The sequence below is a fragment of the Nematolebias whitei genome, chromosome 11 (genome assembly GCF_014905685.2).
Source record: "Nematolebias whitei isolate Nwh7 chromosome 11, NemWhi1, whole genome shotgun sequence".
Lineage (NCBI taxonomy): Eukaryota > Metazoa > Chordata > Actinopteri > Cyprinodontiformes > Rivulidae > Nematolebias > Nematolebias whitei.
The window spans coordinates 23,742,262-23,757,146 of NC_056508.1; the positions used below are offsets into that span (position 1 = coordinate 23,742,262).

General features: G+C 41.4%; 1 protein-coding gene across 1 annotated transcript in view; it reads right to left on the reverse strand.

Annotated features, from left to right (window-relative positions):
- nt5dc2 (5'-nucleotidase domain containing 2) overlaps positions 1 to 6,680 on the reverse strand; it is a 12,101-nt gene extending 5,421 nt beyond the window's left edge. The window contains exons 1-12 of the mRNA XM_037684777.1: positions 6,224 to 6,680; positions 4,544 to 4,728; positions 4,368 to 4,442; positions 4,228 to 4,283; positions 4,010 to 4,103; positions 3,181 to 3,309; positions 2,730 to 2,790; positions 2,547 to 2,649; positions 2,333 to 2,434; positions 2,162 to 2,243; positions 1,853 to 1,939; positions 800 to 940 (exon numbers count right to left, since the gene is read on the reverse strand). Of these exons, the coding sequence (XP_037540705.1) occupies positions 800 to 940; positions 1,853 to 1,939; positions 2,162 to 2,243; positions 2,333 to 2,434; positions 2,547 to 2,649; positions 2,730 to 2,790; positions 3,181 to 3,309; positions 4,010 to 4,103; positions 4,228 to 4,283; positions 4,368 to 4,442; positions 4,544 to 4,728; positions 6,224 to 6,602 (1,494 nt within the window). The 5' untranslated portion in view covers positions 6,603 to 6,680. The remainder of the gene's footprint in view (positions 1 to 799; positions 941 to 1,852; positions 1,940 to 2,161; positions 2,244 to 2,332; positions 2,435 to 2,546; positions 2,650 to 2,729; positions 2,791 to 3,180; positions 3,310 to 4,009; positions 4,104 to 4,227; positions 4,284 to 4,367; positions 4,443 to 4,543; positions 4,729 to 6,223) is intronic.
- Between the last annotated feature and the right edge of the window lie 8,205 nt (positions 6,681 to 14,885).

Genomic DNA, 14,885 nt, shown 5'->3' on the forward strand with positions numbered 1-14,885 from the left:
TCCCCCCCCCCCCCCCCCACACACACTGTTTTAAGTTTAGTTTTTGACGTGCTGCATGCTTCTTCACGTTTGCAGTTTAATAATAATAATAATAACTAATAGTTTAGTTTTTCCTGTGACTTATTTGCAGTATGATAAATGGTAGGAGCATAATATACGCTCCCAATGTTTTGTTGGTCCTTTTTTTTTGTAAATAATTACCTTTTTTTGCGGTTTTATTTATTTATTTATTTTTGTATCTTGAGATCTATGACGTCATCAAATACTCAAGTTCTACTCGGGTTTTATTATGTTAATGTCGAGTTTAAAAATTATATACTCGTTCAACCCCTAATCTGCATGATGATGTTTTACACCAAATGTTTGAAAACAACCGTTTACATGATTTTAGTCCATGTTTTTTAACTTATGACTAGTCTTAAATAGCAATGCTCGTGTGTTTGTGTGAGCATGCGTGCATATGTGTGTGTGCATGTGTGAGTGTTTTACAAGCCTAAAATAAAGAATGAGTGTAGCCTATCAAAGGAATTAAAGTCAAAACAGTCAATATGTTGGGGTCTTACCATCTACAATAAAATTTCATTTTCCAAATGTGTGAAGTGTTGTTTTGTTGGTATTTTTCTATTTTTGGTACGTTTCATACAACTTTCTCTCCAGAATTCTGAAGCAGTTTTGGTTCAAAAGCATCTTGACAGCTGTAGTATTGTCAACACAATTGCATCCATGAATAGTTGAAATCCTGACATTGTGTTTTGTTTGCGTTTAGTTTCTCTGAGGGCAAAAGGTTACAGGTCCTCACCTGAAGGCGCTCCATCAGTCCAGTTAAAGCCTGCAGCCACGTGAGCGTGGTTGCGTACTGGTGAGCGCTCACCACTTTGGTTTCGTCCTCCAGCTCAGGGACGATGGCTGCAGTGCGCCAGCCGTGACGCAACATCAGGTCCTGAAATAAACCCAGGTTAGGTTAGCTCAGAGGAAATGTAATCAAATAATACAGTCCTGAGCTCAAATCTATTTTTGGGAAAGAAACTAAAGCATTGATAGAATTTATCCAAAATAAAACTTGCAGCTTAGAGGAAGAAAAAAAAAATCTATGGTAAATTAATTTTACCTTTCAACTGCAGTAAGTTTAGAAATAGATGCAAATGTGCTGCTGGTTTAAACCTCAATCTAAACAAGGCAAAGATGGTATCTTCCATATTTGTTTCTTTGCGCCTCTTTTTGATTTCCCCAGTGTTTTATATGAGCTGCAACAATTATTCAATTTTAATGAATCTTGTTTGCATATTTAATGTAAATAATAATAATAATAATAATAATTAAAAATACAGAAATGGCTTGCTTTTCTTTTGAACAAGAAGGCAAAAGTGAAAAATTCACAGAAACTCATATCAAAAGATCCAAACTATTGCTTTATTGGAAATATAATACTTTTCCTATCAAAGCAGGAATAACAAAAATCAGTTGATTATATAATGGTGCAAAAAGCATTTCCTAATCATTCAAAGATAAATTTAAGGACAAGATGAAACCTGTCTGTACTCTATATTGTATTTTCTCTCTTAATCTGGGCATAATGATTTATTGCACAACTGTAATTAAAGCATTCATTCTAAAGTTTTGAAAATTAAGAAATATTATCCATGACATTGCCAGCAGTTTTACTTGTTAAATCATGTCATATCAGCAAAGCTCTAAATCAAACTTCACTGTAAGACTTTCCACTTTGCTGTGTCACACATTAAACAAGTGAAACGCAGGAAAATTATTTTAGTCACCACAAATCTTTTGTCATATTGTGGACTTTTATTGAGGTTACTCCATAACTATGAAATGACCAGTCTTTGATACCTACAGCCAAGTCACTGTAAAGATGGTCTCCAAAGTAAAGAACTTTTGATCCTGTCCAGCCTGTCAGTCGGAGAAAGTCGTACAAGTTCCCCTGAAACACAAAACACAACTTGTTCACTAAAATGCACATTAGAGCTGGGCCATATCTCGATATATATCGTTATTCATCTTAAAAATATTGAGATATAAATTTTGGTCCATATCGCCAGCCCTAATGCACACAAGTACAAACACATCTGTAACAGCTGCAGAGAGAAACCAGATTAATTAACCAGGTGACCCAACAGAAAACACAGCCTGATGTAAAACCAACCTGTTTGTAAATCTGTCCTTTGTCCAAACTGGTAATCTTTTCCCATCGCAGGTCTCCATTTCCATCCAGACGCCTGAAAGGTCTGCAACAGTAACAGTTTCACAGGACATTGCTGACAGAGCTCTCCAAAACCACGATGGCTTAGTCACACATTAAAAAAATGGTACTCACTTGATACAATCAGTGAAGAAGTGAGGTTTGTCTGCCTGCACGATCACAACGTCAAAGAAGTCCCTCCAGTCTTTCCCCACCATGTGCGTCATCCCTTTATCCCTGCACGGAGGAAAGAAAACAACGGATTGCAACACAGTTTGGTTTTTTGTGCACGTTGTTATGGGTTGGAGTGAGCTACTGCAGCTGCAGACCTCCCACAGATCAAACTCACACAAAGCTGAAGGGACTGTTGGTGATGAGGAAAAGCTTCTTTCCATGACTGGACAGTTTGTGCAGAACAGAGTCCGTCTCTTTGGCTCGCAGGATAAACTGGTCTGTAAAGTCAGGGGAAATGACTCAGTGGTGCAAAATGGAAATATGCATGTGCTGCATCCACATAAAGAGCGTTTATTACCCAGATCCTGCATGATCCACTTGTACATGTAGCCTTTGAGGTGAACCATGCCGATGGCTTCCTGAGGATTAGGAACAAGACAAGTTTGAGGTCATTTATTTAATTTAACACAGACCAGTGCAATCACTCCAAAACCAGCAGGTTTATTTGAAGACTAACAGGAGCAGTTACAATTAGGAACGTCTCAGAGTGTGTGCTTATTAAAGCACAGGGTGTTCCCCGGTAACAGAAAGCTTTGAAGCTGTGGAAAAGCCAGCATTGTTCTTGGCTCCCCACTAAGTGGTACTCTGTAAACTTTGCCTCAGCAGATTCCTGAGCTTTTGGCTGCACGTGAACAGAACGGGACGTGAAAACAGGCACATGCACAGACTAGGTCAACATGCTCCTGGGAGTGGGAGCTACAGGGCGAGGCCACAACTGGATCACAGCAAGTCAGGAGAGGGAAACTTACAGAGACGTCTTTAAAGAGGTGGACCGGGTCGTAATCGATGTCGTTGCTGATGAAATAGTTGTTCGCTACGGCCAAGAGCGTCATCTCAGGAATGGAGAAAATATCCATAAATTGCTTGACCTTTGGCCCCTGTGTGTAGAAAATAAATTTAATTCTGCTCAGTGACTTTCAAATGTGTAAAAAATTGAAAATAAAACCAGTCACACTTAAATTAGACAAAAACAGATTAGAGGCGCACTAAAACGATTCTGGATAATTTATTTAAAGGTTACGGAAATTGAAGGAGGTAAACGCCAAGATGAACGTAAACAATTAAAACATTCGGCCAAAATCCATCAAACATAATTGAAGACATCAGTCCAAATACGGCCTACTTGATTTAACCTTCATGTCTGCAGGGTTCGACAGTGATTTCTGCTTTTCCTGTTTTACTGACCACAAAGTATAAAAAATAAAAACAAAACTGGCTTAAGCTTGGACGCAGAGTGATTTGAATCACACTGTTTGGAACGTTCCAGATGATTTGCGATGCCAACACAACAAACAGGATCACAAACGTCGTCATTTGGTCTTATGCAACACTGCAATCGGGCAGTTCCCAACATTTGGAAATATCTGAGGACAGCCACAGATTACATCCTGAGTTTGTCAGGGAGTGGCCAAATGAGATTATGATGGTTTGTTCTGTCTGTACTAAACCAAACACACCCCGCCGGGAAGGAAAGCACAAAAAAAATCTGATGACAAACAAACTGTAACAAACGTCTCGACGCCAAGTTTTTTTTCCACAACTGAACCAAAGAGTTTAGTAAAAAACACTCCTCCTTACTTTCCCGTAGAAACCACTGTCCTGCTGCAGGGGGACATGGAAGGTCCCCCCATAGAGCTGAAGAACATCCTCATCAGGCAATGGACTCAGACCCCTGAATGCATCAAGGACAGGTTTTAAAAGCAAGTAAACACTGATTATACCACTTATGGTTCTGCCTTTAAAAGCAAAGATAAAAGATAAAAAAAGTTATGTTCCGATTAAAAAGGCGCTCATACCGATACACTGTTCCTGGCTCAATGTAATGGAAGGCGTCAATTTTCATTAGAAGACCCTACAAAACAAGAGGGAAAGCACTTGGTTAACAATGTCGGCAAAGAAACCCATGTTCCTGCAGTGAAAATGTAAAATAATGCACCTTTTGGATGTCATAGTGAAGACCCCGGACAGTAAAGTTAGGAATGTAATCATATTTGGCGATGCCTTTAGGGTACTGTGAAGCACAAAAACAAAGTAGATGAATTAGCATGAACTTAAAACACAGTTTTAGTGTTTTCTTGTGTTAGTTTTTGACATAAATTCTGTGAAACTTACCTTAAAGTGTTCAATGAGGAAGCTTCTTGCTGTGTCGTAGATCAGCATGTTGAGAGTGCTGGAGTACTGTGCTAAGGTGTAGTCGTAATCGAAGCCGTAAATATCCACCCCGGACAAGTTGACCTCATTGTTGGCGTAGATGACGGAGGAGTTGAGGCTTTTACACGCACCTGGTGGGATCAGGTCTGATCCAGGAAGGACAGATGAGAAATCATGACTCAGTTTTAACAGTGACGCATCAAAATCGGTCGGACAATAATGACTCATGTGAGATTTAAAAAAAATGAAACTGTAATTATCTGGGTTCAAAAGAGGTTGCAGAGCCTGCTGAGCGTGCACTTCTGCACAGAGGGAAAGAAGTTCAACTCTGCTGCTGTTTTCAATCCAGTGGTGCTGGCAAGCTCAGCGGAGGTTGCGCAACACGTGCTTCTCAAATATCAACCGGTTGTTGACCAAACCGAGCCGTTCGAGAAAAACTACATTTTGTGTGCTGGTATATTGTGTTCAGACGCAACGCAATGCAGCGTGGCACTTCCTGTTCACACATGTTGTTTCTGCTATTTACTCTTTACGACTACTGGTTTTACAAGTACAACACAGAGCAAACGATTAAACTGTTTACATTTAGTTTCCCCAGACAGACGTCACACTGGTGCTACAACATGGACAGCAGGCAGTTTACCATTAAGCTATAGTGGGCTGTGACCTTCTATTCTGGGACAGTTCAATGGGAGCTGCAGCTGGGCAGCAGACTTACACCCAGCAACCCTTTGGTTGGCTGCCGTCCAGCCTTCTGCTCCAGGCCCAGTTCTTTTCATGAAAATTCACCTTTTTTGTTTTTCTTTCAGAAACTAATTTCTGTGAAATTGCAATTCTGCCCAGGAGGAATGCATGTCCAACTTCCATTACAAACTTCTGTTCTGTTCTTTGTAAGAGTCAGTCGCTGTAGGAAAACACTTTGTTTCAGCATTCAGAACAAAATGCACACTGATCACTCCAAATTAAATGTTCCCTGTGGTGAGCCATGATTTCACTACTTCCACTTTGACTTTGTAGCCAGAAACATTAATAATGCTGAGAAACTTTTTGTACTTTTACCATTTTAACAGCTATAGTTCATTTTTAAACCCACATTTATTCATGAAATACACTTAAGCATAAACCAGGTGTTCACAATTAACTTCACTGTGTCCAGCTGTGCAGAACTGACACATTCATGGTTTGCAGGATCGCGCATGCACCTTCCCTCTGTGCACAACTGCTGACAACAGGGGGCTAAGCTAATGTAAACAACCCTGCAAAGCTGATAAATACAGCCCGTTTGGGGTTGCACGTTTGTCCGCTTGAACCCTCCATTGAAACTAAAATGCAGTGACGTGTTAGCTGCACGCTCGCGAGGCGTTCAGTGTCTCTTGCTAGCGACGTTTTGTTCTTAAACCCAAACCGAGACGCAGGAGAACGGCGTGTGTACTTCACGGTCACTCGTTTAAAACAGCTCCGTCTCTGAGGCGCAGCGTTCATGTACCTGGTTTAAAAAGGGAGGATGAAACCTCAAACGTACAAAATGTCCCTGAAGCTAGCAGATAAACCCGCTGAAGGTATTGATGACGTGGAGGGTTGCCCGCTTCCTCTGAGGAAGGGGGTGGGAGAAGACAAAGGGTGCCCCCCCTGTGTGCTTACCGTAAACAAGCCGCTTCATGTCGTTATAGCGAGTCCACAGGTAGGAAGTCTGGTCCATGGGAGCCGCTTTGGAGGTGAAGCACCGTCTTCTGACGCCCGGGACCCCCGGAGCCCCCACCGCCTCCTTCAGCCTCTTCTTGTCCCCGCTCGGACATTTGCAGTGTGGCGGCTCGCTGCTGCTGTGAGACGAGTCCGAGCCGCAGCTCTGCCCTTCTTTTTGGCTGGTTTTCTCCTCCTGCTGCTGCTTGGTACCTCCGAGCTCCCTGCACGAGGTCGTGGACAGTCTGCTCCCTTTGGGGGACCGTCCCACGGGAGGGGTCCTGTTACCCTTGGCCCACAATGTGCGGGACAGCGTGGTGCCCACCGTCTTCAGAGCCATTTCTTTCCAGTGAAACGTAAACACGTCGAAGCTGCTCCTGCAGACTGCAACTAACTGCCAGCGCGTGAAAACACGACCTTGCTTTCATTGAGGCCACGCCCCGTACATGTAGCCCCGCCCTTCAGTTAAAGCGAGGGGTCTGTTTACCTCCGTTATCTATTTATCTGTGAGGGCATGCGTGTAAGAAAACTGGCGTGTTTGATGCGTTCAAGAGACAAAAAAAATGCATTCATTAAGAGCTGGATGTCTGAATCAGCTCGTCACACAAACCCAGCTCCAGTGTTGATAAAAATAAGCAATTTATCAAACGTGTTCAGCATGTAAAACCTCTAATTTGTGTCGTAATTTCTACCTTTTTGATTTATTTCAAGCTTCTCTGACTTCGGCACAAAAAAAAAGCCTTAAAATTGCAAACAAAACAAAAGCTGTAAAATAACTGTACAGTAATATTGTGTTTTTTTTTATCATAAAGGGCTATCTTTGTAAGGTAACTTCCAGAACGTGTCAGGAGTAAACACTGCTCGTGTGTGTGTGTGTGTGTAAAGTCACGTCACACACACACACATACAGTACATCACGTCACTACTCAGCTCAGTATAGATAAAAGGAAAAACACCAGCCCGGGGAGGAACTCACACTAATTGTAACAGATGTTATTGATTACTGTTTCCAAACAAATGTAGCATTAAAATGAACAAAACTAGCTAAATGCAATAACATTCAAATGATTTTAAACCATGTGCTGGAGTGAAAACAGAAACAGGGGTGCTGCTGAGATGTTGAGATATTATTCTCAATATTTCGGCTTTTAGATTCGTTTTAATTTGTTTCAAAATGTATTCAGTGTTTTTAACTGGTTATGGATGAGGACTGCAGGCGGGTCAGTTTACCACATACTGTGCTACTGGAATGTACAAAATGTACTTTGGTATTGTTTCACTGAAACAGCTGAAGACTCCTCTTAAAAAAAGCAGACACTCCTGATGGGAACAAATGTTCCTCCAAACCGTCAGACGTATCACTCAGCAGCCATGTTGCCTTTGCATGGTGTATGTTACATCTGCAGCAACTGGACCATCACACATGGACTAACCACACAATTCTCCTGCTTTTTCTTTTTGTTTGAATTATCAGACCAAAGAATCATCTTCCTGCAAAACATCAGACCGTCTTAAATGAGCTCTGTTTAAAGAAGGTGGAGGATGTTGTTTACGGTGGAGTTCAAACTGTTGTGAATAAAATGTAGAACTGATTTCCTCCACAGAAATCATTTTAATGAGTTGCCCGTTAGACTGAAGAACATAAGCAGCAGCATATTTTAGTTTTGTAGTTGGAACACAGAGAGACTTGCAGATGATGAAATGTTCACGCTTTGAAATTTCGTGTTAGTACTGTAAATGTTAAACCTGGTTAGCTACCAGCTAAGGTAGTGACATACATGATTCATTCATTAATTCAACCTTTATTTAGACAGGTTAACCACATTGAAGCTCAGGGACTCATTTACAAGAGAGACCTGGTTTTAACAAAGAGTGATGACAACAACAGACAATCATAAAGGATGCGTACAAATTGAGACTAACAAGTGAAAATAAAATGGCATTTAAAAGAAAATGTAACAAAAAACAGCTCGATTATAAGGTGGTGTAGAAAACTAAAAACAGGAACATGTCTGCATTGGTTCTTGCCGTGAACTTAACAGATGTTGGAAGCCATTTAAAGACATCAAGGTCGAGAGCTTCAGATCTTTTTGTAAGATATTCACAGGAAACAGGAGCGGAGTAGGAGAAGGCCCTTTTGCCTAGTTCAGTCCTCACTGAGGGAACACTGCAGGTAATAATGTCCTGAGAGCGCACGCTGTAGCTGCACTCACACAGAGACATGTAGGAGGAGATGTATGAAGGCAGCAGACCAAGAAGTGATTTAAAGATGAAAATGTACCAGTGAGAGAGTCTGCGTCAGGGACGTCAAACCCACTTATAAAAGGGGGGCAAAATTAAAAGCTTTTTCAAACTAATGGCCAGTTTCAGAATATACATTAACTCAAGTTCGATACCCAACATCTTTTCTTGGTTGCAGGTTCCTCAACAAGAGTTTGATTGGCCCATGTGATGTTTTCTGTTACACTTTTGACATCATAATCAAAGATTACTGAAAAAAAATTAAAGTGATAAAAGTATTTTACATTTAAAATAACATCTTGGGGGCCAGATAAGATGTCAACGAGGCCCACATTTGGCCCCCGGGCCTTGAGTTTGACACATATGGTCTACGTGAAGTTAATGATGTCCAGTGAACCCAGGGTGCAATGCTGGGTACAGCATCCAACATCTGCAGGTGCTTGTAGGAGCGTTCATGTAAATAATGTCACCGTAGTCAATGGAGGGAAGGAAAGTCGCAGTCACAAGATGTTTCAAAGTGTTCAGAGTTAGACAGGATCTACTTGTATTTCTGAAAAAGAAACCCAACTTAACTTTCAGTTTCTTTGCCAAGTTTTTGATGTGGGGCTTAAAGTAGAGATGCGAATCAACCAAGATACCCAAATATTTGTAGGAATAGACAAACTCAATAGAAGCACCATTTGAGGACAAAATCTGAGGAAGAACTGCTGGAACCGCCTTCCTGTTTGAAAACAACATCTCTTTGGTTTTGTCGGCATTTAGGACAAGTTTGAGACGGAACAAATCTGAATGGATGATGTCAAAAGCAGATTGCAAAAGCTGGAAAGCCTTAGCAACTGTTTTAGCTCGACAGTAAACAACTGTGTCATCACTCAGCATAGAAATGTAAGGATGCATCAGGGATGCTCCAACCTACATTAAAATGATACCGCCACATGGTGTAAAAAAAGTATATTAGGTGTCATGGATGTGGCTTAGTGCAGTACAGTATTACTATCAAGAGTTCAGTACAGTAATCTGACCGCTTGTGTAATAACTGAGTTTCATGGCAGGCTCCTGTATCATCTGCCCGAGTTCAACTATTTTCTCCTAAACTCACAAAGTTCTCTTTTTGAGTCAGTTTCAGGTGTTTATAGTTTGTCGTAAATATCTGTACGTCTGTATTTGTAAGTTTTAAACAATTCTGAGACGCGTACAAATGTAGAATGACGCTTTTACCTTAGTACAATATGAGCACATGGGTTTTGTGTCTCAGCTTTACTTAGAATAAAACCGGTTTGTCAACATTTTTTGTGTGTGCTTTTTTTGTACACTTGAAAATATTAAAAAAAATATAAATCCCCCCTTACCAAAATCACATTTCATGTGCTCATTATGAGTGAAAGAGTGAGAATGTCTTGCTTATTGCACTCTTTGATCAAAATGTTCATCCATCCACTATTTTACCTGCTTCACCTTTTGCAAGGAGCTGGTGTCTCCAGCAGTCTCTGTGTGAAAGGAACACTCTGGACAGGTCAGTCCATCACAGAAAACACCAAGAAAAACAACCTTTCACCCACTCACCTAGGGACAATTTAGAGTTACCAATTAACTTAACATGTCCGGTGGGAGGAAACCGGAGTACCTGGAGAAAACCCACACAATGCACGGGAAAAACATTCAAACTCCTCCCAAAGAGGCCCCAGACTGGGAGGTGAACTTGTAAAGTTCTCGCTGAGAAGGTTCTAGTAAACAATTTCTGCAAAAAGAATTCATGTCGATCACTTTCAGCCTTTGCTGTAAACAAATCGTTTCTCAGTTCAAGGCATTTTTCTAAACATTTCAGAAATGTGAAAGTTTTTATTTTGTTCAAGCTCTTCTACAAGTGGAGTTATTGTTCCTGTCAGAACGAAAAGTCGATGCATGTTTGTCCTCTGCGCTGACTGTCGTGTCGAGGCTGTGATGTCCCAGCAGCCTTTGCTTCTGTCCAGGATGACTTTTCACCAGGATGCGCTTCAAACAGTGCTGCAGGCAGCCAACGACAGAGAAAGGCGAGGTATTTACAGCAGCCTGGTTTAGCAGAGCAGTGAGAAGCCCTAAACAGCTGCAACTGATCTCTGAGAAGGTCTGAGAAGGAGCGCAGCGCTGCTTGTCATGAACACGCAGCCAAACAACCTGGAGCTGGTGGTGTTAACTTTTCGAGTCCCACCTCATACCGGTCCCCTCAGTTTTCTCCACTCTTGAGAACAAATTGCTAGAAAAGACACAAACTGCAGGAGAGTTGTCTGCTCTGCCTCTGGTGTTTGAGACATGAAGGCATGCCACGTGCTAACACGCTTCAAAGGCTCTTTTATAATCCCCATCCCCCATCTCACCAAGTCAACACAATGTAATAATCTGACCTCTGTGACCTGCATCTTTCCATCAGAGCCAGCAGGTCACAAGACTGCCCTGCACACAGATTTCTGTTAGTTTTTTTAACTTTAGCACTCCCTTTAAACAAACTCTTCCCCCACAAATCCAGTCTGCTTCCCCTGCAGATAGCAACAGGCTGCAGCGTTTAAGGATTGGCCAGAAATGTGATTGGCTGCAACTTTTCTGTTGCTGTATGACGCCTTCAGGGGCCCCGAGCCAAACCGAACAGACTACTCCTACTGAGCACCTTCTGCGGCCCATCAAGACCAAAAGCTTCAAGTGTCAAAACACATAACTTCAGCAAGCTGTGCTGCTTTCTTTTCAAATTGAACGAGTTAACAGATCTTTTTTTTTCTAACCACAGAATCTAAAATCAGCCGTGCAGCACGCTGGGAAGCCCGAGCGCTTCAATTTAACTCATGAACATGTGTTAGAAATGATTTGTACGACTGTGAGTTTGGCCTATGAAAACAGAAAAAGGTATCACATACTTCAGCGCCACTTGAATAGTTTATTATTTATAGTTATTTCAACCTTCAGGGCTTCTTTCAGATCTGCGTTCAGACGACGCTGATAAGTTTTTGAGGCCACGGTGATTTGATAAACACGGACAAACATGGACAGGCTTAGGTTTCTTTATGAAAGAGTTGGAGGTTAAAGTTCTACTTTGCTCAGAGCAAAACTAAAAATAATACATAGAAAAAACTAAGTCTGTATTTTCACCCTAAACAAGTTAACTGATCCTTATGACAAAATCAATTTTATAAATTTGTTTTCATTTCTGAAAATAATTTGAAGGGTGACAATAAAACTACTCAAAATTTCAACATTTATTTTTCTATTTCATAAAGTCCCATGTATTTTAAGATTTATTTATTTTTAATTATACTTTAAAGTAGAAAAATATATGAACTTTATAAGAAGTGGAAAGAAAACCAAGGGCAAAGAAATGTTAAAGCTTGGCAGTGGCTTATCAGGGTTACCATGGTGACCACTCTGTCTCTCACTCACTGACAGCACTCTTCATGAGACCAGCAGACAGAAACACAGGCTGGAAAGTCAGCCTCAAACCAACAGTCTTTGTCCAAAGTGAACAAAAATCTGTGAGCTGTAAGCAGCAGAAGATGGAGTCACCAAATGTGCTCATTTATGGACTTCTGGAGTGTTTTATGTAGATCTGATGAGTTGGAAAGACTCTTTCAATTTCAATTTGGACGAGAAAATTCTGAGGTCAGAATGGAAGTCAACTGGAGTTTGGATGTACGTATTTTAGTGCTATAGTGTCAGTGTGAGAAACGAACGTTTTGGAAAGTTGGAAAGATGGCTCAAAAGTTAAAGGATGACATCATCACACACAAGTAAAACTGCACACCCAAAACAGAGATGACTGCACCTACAGAACTGGACTGAACAGAAATCCAACGTGTTGGATGAAGAAAATCTTTTCAAAATCCTTAAAAGTGTTTTCCCACAAAGTTTTTGATGCTAAAAGAGAACACATTTCTAGTCACACTAACAATGAGAGCTGCCATTTTGGCAAAGTCTAGAGAAAATGTAGATGCCGTTTTGGCCTGGAAACACTCTGTTAGTACACCGCTCATATTTTAATTGGACAACGTTTCCTCCACATGTAGGTTCAGTATAAAACTTTGACAGATTTGTGTGCTGCTCCTCCTTTTTGCTTCTGATTTGGAAGTGTTAACCTCTCTGTTCAACGAGAGGAGCAGTCGCTTCTATTTATTTAAGTTTTAACCTTTTGAAAACCTTCTACTGAATAGGAGACAGACTGTGTGATTGTTGGCTCCAGATGAGGTTTGGAGGGAGTTTTTTAAGAGGGTGCAGATCTTCCAATTGTAAGGACGGTACTTTTCTGTGGCCCGGTTTGTGTCTGTTTCCCTCGTGCTTCCTCGTTAGTTTCCATTGTTGCCACCTGCGTCTCGTCTCAGCTGTTGTCATCATGTCTTGTCTCCTCACAGTATTTAAGCAGTCCTATTCTGTCTTGTTCTTGTCGGGTCGTCTTCGTTGGTGCTCTCCCTTGGTCTCCTGAGTCTTGTCCTGTCTGTCCTGAGTCTTCCTGGTCCCTCGAGTTCCCCGTGTCTCTCTTGTCGCCTGAGTTCCTCGTGCCTTGTTCATGTAAGTTTTGCTGCCCCGTCAGCCTGTTTATTTTGTACTTTTATTTACCATTAAAACATTTTTTGTATATCTGCCGAGTTGAGTCCCTGTTCTGCACTCTGGGTTCGCTGCTAACCGCAGACTACGACACCAATGGTGCAAAGCTCACATTCATGCAATGTTGTTTCTACGTTGAGCTCACTACACAAAAGCCAAGCTCGCAAACATAACTGTCAGAATTATTGATATAAGTGAGTGTTGAATATTACTGGTATGAGTGATGCCAACTGTGACGACCCTGTCAGGCCAGGTTGTGATACAACACACAACACCCTGAAGGTCACCCTGAAGTCTGGTAAGACTCCTCTGTATATATCATTCATTTATCCACATTGTAAATAAACCCTGTTAAAACCTTTTCATCTGACTCCGTGGCTGCTTGAGGTGTGCAGAGGTGGAAACGCCCATCCCATATGTTACAACTGGCGCAACGAGCCTTTTGCCGGTTGTAACATAAATCTAACTCCATCTCTCAACCAGACGTAACTCAACACTTCCACCTTCGTCCCTCACTGATTGTCTGCTTGAAATAAAACACTGGTTCACTTCAAACTTTCTTAAACTAAATTGCAATAAAACAGAACTTCTTTGAATTGGCACTAAATCAATACTAAATAAACTTCATAGCTTTTCCATTCCGGTTGATAACTCTTCCATCTATCCCGCCCATCAGGTTAAGAGTCTGGGTGTCATCCTTGATAGCACCCTCTCCTTTTCCTTTCATGTTGATAATATCACTCGGTCAGCCTACTTTCATCTTCAAAATATTAATCGTCTCCGTCCTTCCCTCACTCCTCACTCCACTGCTGTTCTGGTCCACAGTCTGGTCACCTCTCGTTTAGATTATTGTAATTCTCTTTTTTTTTGGCCTACCTCAGAAAACCCTCCATAAATTACAACTGGTCCAAAATTCATCTGCCCGTATCATTACACGGACCCCCTCAATCCAGCATCACACCTGTTTCACAACAACTTCATTGGCTTCCCATCTCATATCGCATCACCTTCAAAATACTCCTCCTTACCTTCAAAGCTGTCCACCACCTCGCTCCTCCATACCTTTTGGACCTTGTTCACATCGCTACACCCGCTCGTACCCTCAGATCCTCTTCTTCTATTCAGCTCATTGTTCCCCTTGCCCGTCTTGTTACTACAGCTCTGGAACTCACGCCCACCTGATATTCGTAATACAGACTCACTGCCACATTTCAAAGTCAAACTCAAAACTCATCTGTTTAAAGAAGCCTACGCTCTGATTGCAACTGCATTGTCTTATTTTAATTCTATTTTACTTGTTGTTACTGTGTGTATAATATTGTGTCTGTTTTTATGATTGACAATGTAAGGTGACCTTGAGTGCCAAGAAAGGCGCCTACAAATAAAATGTATTATTATTATTATTATTATTAACAAATTCCTCACACGTGTTTTGGAGACAGTGACGGTGTAAAGGTTGAAGAAGGTGGGCCTGAGGTTGAGAAGTTGCTGTTTCAAATCCCCTGACAGTTAAAACAAAATTGGTGGGAAAGGTGAAGTCCTTACATCTGACTCCACTCTCATTTGCCCCACTGTGGACCAGGGGCGATTCTAGAATATGCCCTTTAGGGGTGCGTAGCCCCCAGTGCTGACAATGGCTCTTGGCTTGAACAATGTGGTGGCCATTGGCATCAGAAGCATTTGTAATGTTGGGGAGGACACACTGGTGGGGGGGATTTTTGAAGAAAGTAGATGCTATTTCCTACATTTTGTTGTATTTTAACGGGTTGTTAAACATCTACTAGTGGTGGGCGGATCTATCCAAATATTGATAATATCG